General features: G+C 46.9%; 1 protein-coding gene across 1 annotated transcript in view; it reads right to left on the bottom strand.

Annotated features, from left to right (window-relative positions):
• The window catches only part of ERBB4 (erb-b2 receptor tyrosine kinase 4), a gene marked incomplete at its 5' end in the record, with an annotated part of 570,202 nt that extends 555,748 nt beyond the window's left edge, over nucleotides 1-14,454 (bottom strand). Inside the window, one exon of the mRNA XM_082284612.1 lies at nucleotides 14,361-14,454. Within this exon, the coding sequence (XP_082140738.1) occupies nucleotides 14,361-14,454 (94 nt within the window). The remainder of the gene's footprint in view (nucleotides 1-14,360) is intronic.
• Between the last annotated feature and the right edge of the window lie 276 nt (nucleotides 14,455-14,730).

Raw genomic sequence — 14,730 nt, 5'->3', positions numbered from 1 at the left:
TCCAGGCAGCAGGAGGAAGACACAGGCCGTACTTCATGCACTCTGGGCTGCACAGTTTGCAGTAACACAGGCAATGCAACCCCAAAACTTGAGTGTCTCACTGGTAAACTGCTCCCTGCAGAGCAACTGCAAGCCAAGGTCATTCTTTTCTTTAATTCCCTTCTTTGTCACCTTTTTTTTCTTTTTTCCCATGGCATGTGAAGAGAGCTTAGTTGTTTCTGCATGGATGCTAGGTGAATGAGCCTGTCGTTTCTCATTGCAGTGCGATTTATTACAGGTCGCTGACATAATACAGCTTCCCCCAATGCAAAAAAAAAAAAAAAAAAAAAAAAAAAAAAAAGCAGGCAGGAGTTCTTGAGCATTGTCTCACTCGCTTCTTTGAAGGGAATATACGAAGAGGTTTTATTTATTTATATAGTGATCTGACAATGGAGATGCATCAGCTTGTTTTCAGAGGCTTCCAGCTGAAAAAGGCAAGTTTCCTTGTTAGTAGGAGGTTTAAAGAATCCACACACGCAATAGAAGAAAAGAAGAACATGTCAGGAAAAGAAACTGCAAGACTAACAAGACACACTGATGAAGAAAGGAAAAATTATACTGAAATCAAGGGTGGGAAGAACAGGGGGAGTATGGCAGGCTTGCTCCTGCATAAGCCAGATTCACTGTAAGGAGAGAAACAGGGTAGTAAGAATTCAGCTCCACATCCCTGGCTGGTGAAGATCTTGCTGCAGCAGAAGACCCATTCTCAAAAAAATGTCTGGTTTAAGAGTTGGCTCTGGCCTCTCATCAGCAGTTCCTCTCAATTTAATTCATAGTTTCAGATGAAAAGATTTTATAGATCTCTGTTCTGTCTTGAGATGAGTTCGCCTAGAGCTCCACGCAATAAATTGATGATGAATCAATTTTCCTGTGCTGTGCTTTGTAGTCTGCTTTTTTTCATAGAGCTCTGAGAGCTGTGTATAAAATACCTCAATCCTTACTTGTTTTTTAAAGACAGGCTAATGTCTCTAAAGATCAAGAATATCCACAGTCTATTTTTAGATTGCTCCCAGTAAGCCAAAACTGCCCTAATAAAAACATCTTCTAATTCACCTGTAATATTTTATTACATGGCCAGATTAAGAGATAAACTGGTCTGTACTGGAGGCTGTGGAAGCTGCAGCGGTGACTCAGGAGGAGGCAGAGTGACCCAAACACGACTGTAAAAAGGCTTTGCAAGCTCCCTGTGAGACTGGCTTTCACCCCCTACTTGCACTGTGGGGTCAAGCCTGCCAACCCACAGACCCCACAGTGCTTTAAGTCACACAGCACCAGTACAAGACTGGGAAGAGAGCAGGTCCAGCATCCTCCCAGATAACATGCTTTAACCCTTTCATCTGCCTTTTCCCACAGCAGTACCTGTAACAAAGCACAGCAGTTGCTATGGAGCAAGGAGAGCTATTACCTCCTCTGTACTAACATAATATAATTAGTGCTATAATTTCCACTGCGCATTATTTTATCCCTTATCCCGGAATGCTTTATGGATTTATACCTTTACTCAGAAGGCTGTCCATCTCATGAAGCTGAACTGATACCATGGACTAGAAATCCATGGCTTTGGAGAGCTTACAAGTCTTCCAGACTGTTTCCCAGTCCTCAGGGCTCCCACAGCAGAAAGGAAAGGAGGTGGTCACCAATGGCCACAAAAACTTTTCCAGCAATATCTAAATGTTCTGGCCTAAATGCAAGGCCAACCCCACATTTAACACCACAGAACCAGCAGCTCCTGCCCACAAATCCCCTATCCAGCTCCCACGCTCCCCAAATGCTAATGGGTCCTACACAGAAGAATAAAGAAAATGCAATCACCCACATTGGAATCAGAAAAGATTGCCTGTGCATCCCACAAAAAGTCCAAGGACTTTCAATTTATCAAAGCTGCCAGGACAGAGCTCAAGGATCCTCCTGTGCTCTGACACCACTCCCATTCCTGGTTGCCTCTTTCAAACACCATTTCAGGGGGAATCCTCCACCTGTGTTTTTGGCTGCAGGTCAACTACAAACGATGCTTTTTTTGACACCATCTCCCTCACTCTCTGTGGGTGTGTAGCCCTCATCAAAGCTACTGGAAAGGTGCAAGGAAGAGTTTTGCAACCTCTGGTTTATAAGCATATAAGACATGAAAGATTTTAGTTTTGCATACAGCAACCTGCAACTCTCTGTTCTTTCTCCCCATAACCTCCCACAAACACCAGCCAAAATGAATTAAATGCCACACAGGCATAAACAAAATTATAATGCCGGTAATTTTGGAGTTTTGGGCTTGGATCTTTCCACTTTTTTTACAGCATTCATGCTAATGCAGCATGGAAAGGAAAAGCAGCTTGTTAGTTTTTGCTCTCTCTTCCAGCTCAATTGCCAAGGCTACCCAGCACACTTGTACTCTTATTTGCTCTCCTTTCTACCATATCCCAAGCTGTGAAATTAATATGCATAGAGGACATAAACCTCTAGCTCAGGAATAAAAAGTGACCTTAATATGTTCCTGCTTAATCCTTCTCGGGCTCAGCGTACCATCGCTTTGGGAAGACAACCCAGCATGAAACCAAGGTGCCACCTCGCCCTTCAGTGAGAGCATCCTGCCCACATGCACACTGGGTGACTCCTTGCAGAAAATCCCTCGCTGGGAGGGAGCAGCACAGCAGCAGGAGCAGAGCTACCATGCAGGCCAGAAGCAGCACACTGCATCCACACTGGGACCACTAGCAGCTGGGAAGCACTGATCTGATGTGCAGATAACCACTTTAGCCCACTGATTCTCAGGGAAAAGCTGCAGGATTTGGCTCAAAGGGCCAGCTTGTAATGATGAGGGGCATGTGAGAAACCGCTTTTGCTTCTCAACCCACCTACACAGCAGCAGTGGGCACTTCGCACAGCAGCATCCACACAGGCAGGACCCCACGACACTGTGAAGCTGCAAGGAAAAGCTCCATCCAAAGCACTTAAAATAAGAGAGAGATTGAATTTATAATGCTCCCCCATGCTCCCCTCCCCGCTTCCCCAGGTCAGGCCTGAAGGCTTTGCCTAGCCTGTGGTTTCAGCTGTTCAGTTTCAAAACTCTGAGGTGAAAGACAACAACAACTGAAGATTTCTGCCGAATTTAACTTCTCAGGCATGAGAAAGTGCCACACTGAGCCCTAAAATGTGCACAGTCAGATGATGCCATGGGTGGCAGCATGGCTCCCTGCTCTATGAGAACAACTTGAACAAAAGTTGTTCCTGCATCCCAGTCTGGAGAGAAGCACAAGCACACACCTTTCTCTAAAGACACAAACACTCCCTCCCCAGAAACACCACCAAATTTTGATAACAAATCACCACCACCTCTCTCTGGGGGTTAAAGCCTACACATGTGGAACCAGTTACACAATTATTCTGGGTTTTCAGGAAAAGGAGAATTGATGTTCAAACACATGGAGTGGCAACAGAGAGACCTAAAGTCTTGCCCATGCAAGCACCGAGGGATCATGCCAGAGGAACAAGTGCTTGCACTAACTGCAAAGTGATGACTGTATTTCTACAGATTCCTCAGCTGCTGCTTTGAGCTCTTTCACTGAAGTGTTTTGACAGCACACCAGATAAAAAAAGGCAAAAAAGAAGTAACTCTGAAGTGTATATGAAAATACACACATAAAAATATACAAATCAAACCATGTTCTTTTGCCACTGTCACAGCATCACATTAAATGTCATCAAAACAATAAATTCCAGAGTAATTCAGTTGTGCACATGTTATTAGTTCTTAAATTAATACATGCATGAGTGTAACACACACATTCCCCTCACAATCTTTTCAACAGTTGTCACAGATCTGGAGCACATCAAAAGCACAGCCCAAAGGTGCTGGACTTACTCAAGAGCTTGTTTCTAACACTGAGGTTAAGACTAAACCACACCAGTCTCATAAAAGAAGACACCAATGGAAGGGCGTGACAACACAGCCATCTCCAGAAAGCCATGTTTTCTACCATGAATATTCCAAGCCCAATTTGCAAAACAGGTTAATTTTGCATGCAAATGGACAGTTACACATCTAACTGACCATTTGTGCATGCAATTACACGCACGATTACCTAATTGCATAATTGTGTGGGCCTAATTTTGAAATTGGGTCTTCCATTTTCTGTTGAACACAAATGCTCTATTTAATAAATAGATATTGAGTAGTTTTGAAGCCCAGTCATCCAGACCTACTGACTCTAAACCGAATATTGAAAAAACATGCTGAAATGTGTATTTACCCAAAAAAGAGCAACATGTAACCCTGGTATAATGCAGTACATGGCCTTCAAACTGATCCACAAGTTTCCCTGCTAAAACTCCTAGTCCTTTAAATTGCAACTGAAAGCCAAATATCTGTGCAAACATGCCAGGTATCTTCATCAGAAGCACCAGAAAGTTCCTTACTGTAATTCTTTCAGTGAAAGACTTCTGGGGCTTTCTTGCTACTCAGGATGTATTTCTAGGGAGGAAAATCAAAGTAAAAGCACATTAAAGGAAACCTATTCTTAGCAAGCTGGTCAGCAGCTCATGAGTACAGTTTCATCAGACAAATCCTGAAGATAACACAAAATCCAGCTTTGAATTATGAGATGAGGCAGGGGTTTTTGCACACGATCCAAGCGGTTGATGTCCTAGGCCTTCACATTGCTGACCTCTAGGGAGAGGTTTCTATCTAAATTTAATCACCGTCAACTATTTTCAGCCAATCGTAAGGAGTATTTTTCTTTTATGGAATAATCCTAAATACCTTCAATTTTCCTGTGCATGTCAACCACAAGTCTCTATTTTACATGTCAAGCAAAAGCTCTTTAAGATTAGCTGTCAGAGCCTGCAAGTTTTGGCCAAATATCAATTTTCTGTGTGGATGATGCATTAAATTTAAGATGCTTGTTGCTACTGGGGGCAAAGCAATATAGCAATTACCAAGCTATTTCTGACTTACAAATCCATAAGTAATCATATTGCTAGAAACCCAAACTTGGTGGGAAAGAAATTAAGTAGAGTGTTAAAAACAAAGACTACCACTGAGGGAGTCACTGCCACCTCCATCAGGATGCATGTCAGTGGAAAGACCTGGTATCACAGTCCCTGAGCCACAGACGCTTGCAGAGATCCAGGGAAAAGCAACTCCAATTCCCTCAGAGACTCAGGGAAAAACAACTCCAATTCCCTCAGGCCTGTATTTCATCCACCACAACTATACATAGACCACAGAGGATGTGAGGTGGCCTTTGCTCCTCTCTGCCCTTCCCTGATACTTTGGAGCCTGCCACTGATGGTTTTCTTTATCACATCTCCACGTGACACTAAAGTCCTGTGTTGCGTGGCACCCAGATATACCCTCCTTAATATTACTAAGTCAGGTTTGTGTGATCCAAGAAATTGTTGTTGTAGCACCTCATACTAATGACTCCCAAGGAAAGCTTTCTTTTACCTGCCAGAATAAACCTCAGACTGTGCCACCAAATAAACAGGCAGTTTATTCCACATACTCCTAGAAAAACAGGCATGCTGCAGTTCATACTAGTTCTCAGAGAATTTAATCAACTGCTGGTTTAAGGAACACACATAAGATGAGCTTTGGTGATCTTGTGCAAGAGTCAGCTGGGATCCCAAGAAACCATGGCACTTTGGCTCACATCAGCACTACCCAAATCAAGGAGCAGCAACCCAGGTAGCAGTGCATCCCTCCTCCCTGCTGGCATTGCTCCAGTGCTCATCCTCCACCAGCCTGCAGCAGCACTGTCTCGTAAAATACTTAAACACCATCTGTGCCCAAGGGAAACACCAGTATCATTAGAGCTCAGGACATTACACTGGCCCCAGAAGGCAACACAAACAAATCTAAACCTGACAGGGCTACCCAACACAAGGACCCGGTCATCAGTGAGCCAAAAAAGATGGACTCCCAAACACTGATGTCAGGAATGTACCAGGAGCTAGTGTCATTCTGTCACTTCACTGAAAAAAACCCAGTCAGACTAGATCCAAAAAAACCAAAAGGAAACAAGTGTCACAGCAATTCTCACATAGCCTGGAACAACTTGGACATTTCTAACGCAGGAAAAGCCCAAGGTACAGAGTGTTAGAGCAGAAGGTTTACGCCCACAAGGACAGATCCATCTGGGACAGACAGGACCTACAGAAATCACACACACTCTGTAGCCTTTATTTGGAGAAAGCCACTATTTGCAATGTTTTGTCTCATTTCCATGGGCCTTCAGCAAGAGTGGGATTATTCAAATTAACAGCAACAGTCTGGCAAGATTGTTTTCCAGTATCAAAGGACACCTACCCAGTAATTGCTGTACTGTAGCAGGAGGCATAGCCCACATATTTTAATGCCTTAACCACGTGTCATGGCAGCAATTGGACCAAAGCTATTAAGTCTTAATGAACCCATGTTTCCATCTCCAATTCCACCAGCAATATTGCAAAACCATAATTCAACCAGCCCCTGTGTAAAATATTACAAAGGATTTTAAAAACATGGCTTATAAAAACAATCATTGGAATTTTTCCCCCATTTCTAAAGCTACGTGAGTTTTGACTTTTCTCCACAGGCAGAGCAGCTAAAGATGTTTTTTTCTTCTTTTTGTGAAGACTGAGATTCTCACAAGCCAAGATTTTGGGATTAAAATTAGCACGAAGAAATTTGCAGCAAATAACACTGTGTGAATCTGTTTGCTAATCTTCCAAAAACAGAAGGAAAAAAAAATGGCAGCAATCTCCTCCTGCCCCCAATCTTTGGCTAGCACAAGGAAGTAAAAGCTTCTTAAATAATCTTTTATTAGCAATTTTATTAAAGGTTCAAGCTGACCACCAAAACCCTTGGGCAGCCAGAAACATTTAGCACAGACCTGATTTTGTTTCCTTTCTAAGAAGCTGGACCAAGCCAGGGAAAATGTGAAGCATCAGTACAGTTGTTGGCTGCTCCAGAAAGAACCCCCCACCTGTGCTGCAGGCACCACATTACTTACACAGCAGCTGCTTGTTATATCGTGATATAATGAAGTTTCACAGCGACACGTGAAGCAACACTAGAAACAAACCTAGCCCAGGACTTCAGTGTGTTATGCAGCACGAGGGCGACATAAATGCTGTACAAGTTATCACCACTATTTATAGGCTCTAATAATTCCACATTTTTCTAATATGATCTTCCCAACACACAGTGCAGCCCCGGGTGACACCAGGGCTGCATAGCTGTGTGAGCTGGCAGCAGTTTAAAACATGCATGATTTTAAGAGCAGTTAGAAAATCCAGGAGACAAAGAAATACTCTGTGCTGAGAAATCCAGGGAGAAACTCAGTGCTGGCACAGAAGTCCTCCTGTGGCTAAAGGAACAAAGGAACAGAGAAGAGTGGCAATGACTTCTTATTTGTTTTGAAAATTTTCATTTTCTCTTAATGGAATATTAATTCCCTTGTTCCCATGACCTAAGCTGGCTCTGGGAGGAACAACTCCCACCTTCCACCACCGAAGACCCCTGCAGAATGGGGTCCCCACACACTTCACCGGGTCTGAGTCAGCTCATGGAAGAAGTGAAATAGCAGAGATCAAACCTCAGTTTTCTAAACAAAATCAGCTGCACACCATTCTGTTTGCATATCAGTTTCTCCCGTTCACAATGCACTAATTCAGGCAGCAGCCACTGCGGTACATAAGGATTGCTTTCAAATCAAACAGCTACATGCATTATTTTTGCCTCCGTCCTACACAATTCCATGGCTTTTTCCATACGCTCCAATGCGTATGTCCTCTGAGCATTATTAATAGCTACTGAAGAATATTATCTGCCTACCAATCACTTCAGCTTCCTACTTAATGGCAAGTACATTTTTAGAGCATCAAATATATCAACAGGGACAATGGTTGCTAAATTTGAAGTCAACAACAACTGGAAAACGTTAGCTACTTCATTGGTATTTTTACATGCTTGCAGAAATATCTCTTGAAATAAATGAGCTTTTTTTTATCCTTTCAAAGAGATAATAAAATAATACTGAATTCTAAATACTGTCACATATCCTCAGCAAACAGCAATTTAAATTTAGATAAATACATTTTTACTGCTGAAGATAATGAGCAAAAATAACTACAATTCAACTTTGCATAGTGGATTGGATGAAAAAAAGACCACCTTAAAATGACAGCTGGCTGGCAGCCACAGTGCAGCCGATGAACATTCACCAGAATACGGACAGTCTTGGAAAAGGGGTTAAAGCAAAATAATTCTTAGGAACAAATGCTTATCGTTGCATCTGGCTGCGACATTAACCTTAAAAGACTACTAAGATATTCCATTAGCATACTAACCACGGTACATAAACTTTTATGCTTAAAATGTTCAATATTTCAACGTAATTTCAATTAATGGAAATTGAACATTAGGATATGTATCAAGTTAAGTGTAATGGTTTTTCTTCCTGTGCGTGCACCAAAGCAGCTCCAACACGCCTGTACCAGCTCCCGCCACGGGAGCCACATCCACAGGAGAAGGTCCTCAGCAGCTCGCAGGGCTTCAAACGAGCAAAACGCCACCACAAATCTCTTCCCTGCAGGTTCAGCTCTGCACACCAAGGTTATTTAATCACATGCTGAAATGCAAAGCATGCAAGCACATCTGCAGTATCTGCTCAGGGACCTCAGCAAGCAGCAGCAACCAAGAGGTGCCTGCCCCATAGGAGCGGCTTTCTTGGGAAAACAGGAGACAAAGGGACAGAAGCACCATTTGGAGCTACTCAGTGGAAAAGAAAGAGCCAAGCCACAGCTAAAGTCAGTAAAACAGGGATAGGTTCCAGAGCTTTATCCAGTGTATTGTCACCAACCCGGGACACAAGAGTGTCCTGCTCTCGCAGCAATGATACAGCCAAGGCTGCATCACTGTTTCACAGTTTCAGGCTTTTCCAACTTTTACGTAAACTTCTCCAATTTTGCTCAGAAGGGGTTTTTGGTTTTTCTTCTAACAGCATGCAAGCTTTTTTCTTCAACCTCCCTCTGGCACAATCCATTTCCTACATGAATCACAATCAGGAGGGGTGAGTAAAAGAGAGAGGTCAGGTATCACAATTCTTAATAGACATTTATTAGGCAGTTTAGTCAAGCAGTTGTGGGCAAAGGGTCACATAATGCCTTGCAGTATCACAGTAGTGTCTCCACATAAATTTAAAGCCTGTCAGCAGCATGTCCCACAGCCCAATTTCCTCCTCAGTTCCTCTGGGAACACGGCCTAGGAGGGATACCTGCCTGCCATGGAGCAGCTCAGACCCTGGTACTACAGCTGGCACTGCTCTGAGCTCGGGTCGGTCCCCAATGGGATTTTGGAAGATTTCTGCACGCTCTGTATTTCTGTAAGCTCAACAGCAGCTGGTGATGAGACACAGGAGCGTGTTACCACGTGACAAGAGCCCACGTTGCACTGCTGACTTATCAGGAGATTAAGAAAGATCAAGTTATAAATGCCCATTCAGTTATTGTACGTGTAGCTGCACAGCCATCGGGAGAGAAAGGAACTGAACATAAAATGAGTATAATCTTAGAAGTCACTAAAAAGGACTTTACAGGAACACGATACAATGACTGATCATTTTTTTATAGTTCAAAAAGAACTGTATCCGCTAAAAGTTTGAGGCTTACTTTGCCATTTATTTACTTGATTTTCCCACCTCCTCCTTTGTCAAGAGCAAGAATTTATAGGCTTCAGGCATGGAAACAAAAAGCAGTTACCACCAGAAAATAAAAATATTTTTTGATACTCTTTGCAGTACGAATTTATATTCCTCGGATATATATTTATATTCTTGGTATTCAGCACAAGCTTATGGTATGACCAGTATGTGCTCTTGCAGTTTGAATTATTGACTTTCCTGCCCAAACATCAGCGAACATCAGACCCTCACGAATCACTGATGCACAAGCAAATATTCATCTGCCCTGGACTTTGCATACCCTTTATGCAAAGCGGGAAGAAGGACAAGTTTCCCTGGCAGGTTGGGAAAAAAAAAGAAAATAAGGAGATATATATAGCAGCAGCTGTTCAAAGACTTCAGGAGGCTTGGCATGTGCCCATATGCCCAGCAGAGGTAGCGGACAGTAGAAATGAGACCATTTATCACGTGGACACACAGCTCATCACAAGGGAACTGCCACCGAGCACAGCTTAAACTGCTCCTCCAAAGCAAGAAGTCGCTAAACAAACATTAACTAAAGTTGCTGAAATGATGAATCTTTCTGGCAGTTTACAGTACTCTCATGGGATAATTCAGCTTTGGCAACGTGGGAACACATAAAATCCACCAGCAGCCTGCACTTGTTTGCAAATGCAAAACCTTTAAGTCGGTGAAAATCAGAGCCCATTGCACACCCCGAGGACTTGTCAGCACACAAGTGATTCACGGGAAACAGCCCAGCTGCACTCACCTCATCCTGCCTTCACTCCTGCTACAGTAAAAACCAAATCCCAGGAACAAGCCCCCTCTCCTTTCCCAGCAAAATTGCCTCAGTGCTGAGTAACCATGTATCTTCTATTTTCTTTCCTAGCTTGTCACAACAATTCCTACACTATTAGGACCAAGCACTTTATGCCCAGTTTGAACTCATTCACCTTCAGTACCCAGTCAGCAGTCTGGTACAGACTTACTGGTTATCTTAACGAGTCCTTCAGAATAAGTTGCCTGAGCTCCTTTCGTTGCTCACATTAAGCACTTCAGTGTTTGGGTCACTCTCCCGGCGCGCTCTTACACCTCCCCTGTCACGCACACAGGGGCGCAGGAGGTGGGGACAGGACTCCAGGGATGGCCGATTCCCCACTAGCCACCTGAAAAGCTGCTCCTCGGCCTGAGAAAGGGGTGTGGAGGAGAGCTGAGCAGGAGGGCCAGAACCTGGGAAATCACAGCCCCAACTCCGCGCTGTTCGTCCTGCTGTCAGGAGCTCCTGGGGGCTGCTGCCACCTAGAGATGCTCCCAGAGCCAGGCTGCGGGCTGCCCACCCCGCACGCCCCACGACCACTGCCCAGCAAATGCTCAGCACCCACCACAGCAGCTCCCCAGCTCTGGCCAGGGACTCATAGAAAGGTGTTTCTCCGAAAAGCCTTTGGAAGATGTGTGCGCTCTGGACGACAGGCTGTGCTTCCAGATACGCTGCGAGTCAACTTGCTGTGGTTTGCCTAAATTTAACTAAAAAACAAAACAGAAAAAAACCCAACTAAACTAAAATCCCCTGAAAACTAAATAAAACATTGAATTCAATTAAGGTGTGTGGCTAATGCCCTGTTAGAAAACTGAGGGCACATTTCAGAACAGCTTGGCATTAAGGTCAGGAGTGCACTGGCACTTGGGACTCAGCCTGGAGCACCCACAGGGTGCTGGGCCCTTTGCTGCCATGGATCCAGTGTGACTTTCTCTGCTACCCATCCCACTTCACTACGTGCAGGCTCAGAAGAAAAGCTTCTCCCTTCGTGAGCTGCTACTGCCAAGTCTCATTTGCTTTACTCATAAGGCATGTATTTCAGGTCCTTATTATTACTGTTTTCATGTTAATTACAAGCACAGCTCCTAGTGCCAAATTCCATACACATAAACATCAATTACCATCTCTTTTTTTAAAAACAAAGTCACAACTCAGTCACTGGGGCACTCAGCAGTGCCGGTCTCAGCAGGGCAGGTGCAGGCACAGAGCCTGCATGGTGCAATCCCGTGCTGGAGATGCCCAAGGATCCCAGGGGATGCCCCCAAGAGCAGGGCCAGAAACAGTCTCCTCTGCCCTACAGCAGCGCTGCCTCGCAGTGCCCTCAGGGGACACACAGGGACAGCAGCAGGCTGCCCTGCCTACCATGCAGAGATGTTCCCTCAGACCCCCACACCAGCCCTGAAGGGCTGCAGGGCACTGGAGGGACTCCCAAGAGGCTTGCTGACCCCACAACAGCACCCGCTCCCCTTTGGTAAAAAGGCCCAGACGGGATGACCCCCATGCAGGGGCCAGGCCGTCTGATGGCTGTTGCAGGCTGAAACTCCCAGTCAATATTTATCGTGCTTTTGCAAAGGCACTCAGAGCTCAGCCTAATTTTAACCATCAAATAGACATCGTGGCGAAATAAACGGGAGAGGTGCCAAGGAGGGCTGTTGCAAAGGAGAGGAGCTGCATCTCTCTGAAGGCGTGTGGCATGTCCCATCCGACATGGCCCAGAGAGCAGTAAAGGCATGAAATTAAAGCCTGCCCATACATCAGCCTGAACGCGCTTCTCACTGGGAAATAAAAAAAATACCTGCAAAAATATTTGACGTACAGTTATTCTCAGAGCAGCTGAATACTTCAAACAGGACTAAGTTAATTTGGCTGTAATTATTTAACAACTCACCAACCCCACATATCAGAAAATGGAGTTAATTTATCAGCTATTTTCAAGCAGAACAAAGACTCGCCAGCTTCCAGGTAACAGCCCAAGCTGTTTGGCTCACGTGACCCCGACTGAGCTGTGCAATGCAAACATTATATGCCCAAGCACGGAGACAGAAGAAATCAGAAAACCCCAATGTGTTTACATATTTACATCTTAACAAACACACACAGGATAATGAAATCAAAAGTTTGGCCAACAGCTAGCTTGCATGAGCTCAGGCATCACCATCTCTCTCGATGCACTGAAAATGAGGGCGGCAGCCAGAGCCCCATCCTAATGCCCCCAAAAGCCAAGAGAGGCCAAATTCTGGGGGGCCCTAAATACTTGCAAATCATGTCTCCCTGTCCAGCCTGCCTTGCTATTTCCGCAAGCACCAAGTAGCAAGACTCAATCATTACTAGCTGCCAGTGCCCACAGCAGTGCCTAAACCCCTTCAAATACAAAATGTCACTCCAACCCTGCTATTTTAATAAACGGATTTTCTGTTTTGCACAGAGGCTTTTCAGCAGCACAGATCCAGGAGGCTTCCCCAGAGACGACAGGAAGGCAGGCGAGCAACCCTGGACTGATGCTTTTCATTTTCACTGGGGTATAAATCCAGCAATGGAGTGTCTTTGTGATCGTCCACGCCAACAGCCCGGTCCGAGCGGTGGGAAGGATTGCTGGAGAGCACAGGAGCATCCCAGTGGGGATAGCTGCTGCCCAAAACCGGGGCAGGCTACGGGAAAAGTGTGAGACAGAGAAGTATCAAGTGAGGCGAACAGTCAGACTGCGTGTAAACAGGGAGGCAAGCAAAAAGGTACAGCGAAGCAGCGCCTGTGAAACGAGGAGTGCCATTCTTCTTCAGCGGGGATTTACCGATTCAAACCGCAGGAAGAGAACACATAAGAGAAAGCAGCAGCCCAGCATTTCACCCCTCCCGATTTCGAGAGTTAGGAAACAATCACACAGCGAAAAAGTAAACTGTGCCCCAAGACCAAAAACCGCCTCCAAAGCCCAATCAGGCAGGCAAAGCCAGGACACGCTCCTTTCGCTTCTCACCAAACGTATCCTTCCTTCTCTCTGTTACATAAAGCCCCAAAATATAAACTAAATTGTGAGAACGCGGAGCTGTTGCACCAATACCGCCCAAACAGCATAAATTTTGCATAACCGGGGAGGGGAAAAAAAAAAAAAAAAGGCAAAGTTACAAAGACTGAAGAAATTTCCTTTTAATGTTTTATTCACAGCAAAGGGGCGATGCAGCGGGGGGCGATCCCCGTGCCCTCCCCGGGCGACTGAACCGGCACAGCTCGTACTACGGCGGCGGAAAGCGCTGCTCGGATGCCAACGGGAAAACAAAATTCAAGCCAACGCTGCAAGTTTTCCTCCAGAAAGTTAAAAATTCCGGGCAGACCCTGGCGGATGAAAAAGCGCCTTTTCCAGCATTAACTTCCCAGCCGCCTGCTCGCCCTCCCCCGTGCGCAAACACCTCGGCGCGGTGTTTACGCTGCGAGGTTGGGACACGCCGTGCACACGAACGCACAGGTGTACGGGGGACCAACGCCGCCTCGTCCGCCCGGCGCGCCGCGATGCGAAGTTCGGGAGCGCAGCCCCGTCGGGGCGGCAGCGGCACCTGCGGGGACACGCACGGCGCCCGGCCGGGGCTCCGGCGGCAAGGGCGGCCCCGGCGCCGGGCGGGGACAGCGAGCGGGGACACGGAGAGCTGCTGCGCGGGCGATCCCCGACCGCCGGCTCCGCTCCGCTTCCCGCGGGGGATTGTCGCCCTCTGGCCGCCGCCGCTCCGCGGGACCCGCACGAACTCCCGCACCCCGCGCTGGGCACCGGGACACAGAGAAGTTGTCGGGAAGGCGCCGCTCCGCCGGACGTGCCGCACCGCTCCGGTCGCTCCCGGCGGACCCGGCCGCTCACCCACCTGCCTGCGCCGCCGCGGCGGCCCGCGGGGCCCCGGCCGCCGCCGCCAGCACGCAGCAGCTCCACCACAGCAGCCCCCCGGCCACCGCCGGCATCGCGCCGCCGCCGCCGCTGCCTCAGCGCCGCCGCTGCCTCGCCGCCGCCATCCCCCGCGCAGCCTCCGCGCTGCCGCCGCCGGCTCCCAAAAGTTGCCGCCGCCGAGCCGCCGCCCCCAGCGCCGCCCCTCCGCGGGCGCGCCGCGGCGCCGACGGGGCGGCCGCGCCGCTGCCGGGCCGCTGCGCCGCCAGCACGCGCGGAGCGGAGCGGCGGGAGCGCGACGAGGAAGAGGAGGAGGAAGGAGCGAGGGGGGTGAGGGAGGAGGAGCGGCGGGA

Source organism: Coloeus monedula (assembly GCF_965178545.1).
Source record: "Coloeus monedula genome assembly, chromosome: 7".
Taxonomy (NCBI): Eukaryota; Metazoa; Chordata; class Aves; order Passeriformes; family Corvidae; genus Coloeus; species Coloeus monedula.
Note: the sequence above shows the minus strand (reverse complement) of the source record. Positions and strands in the feature narration are given on the sequence as shown.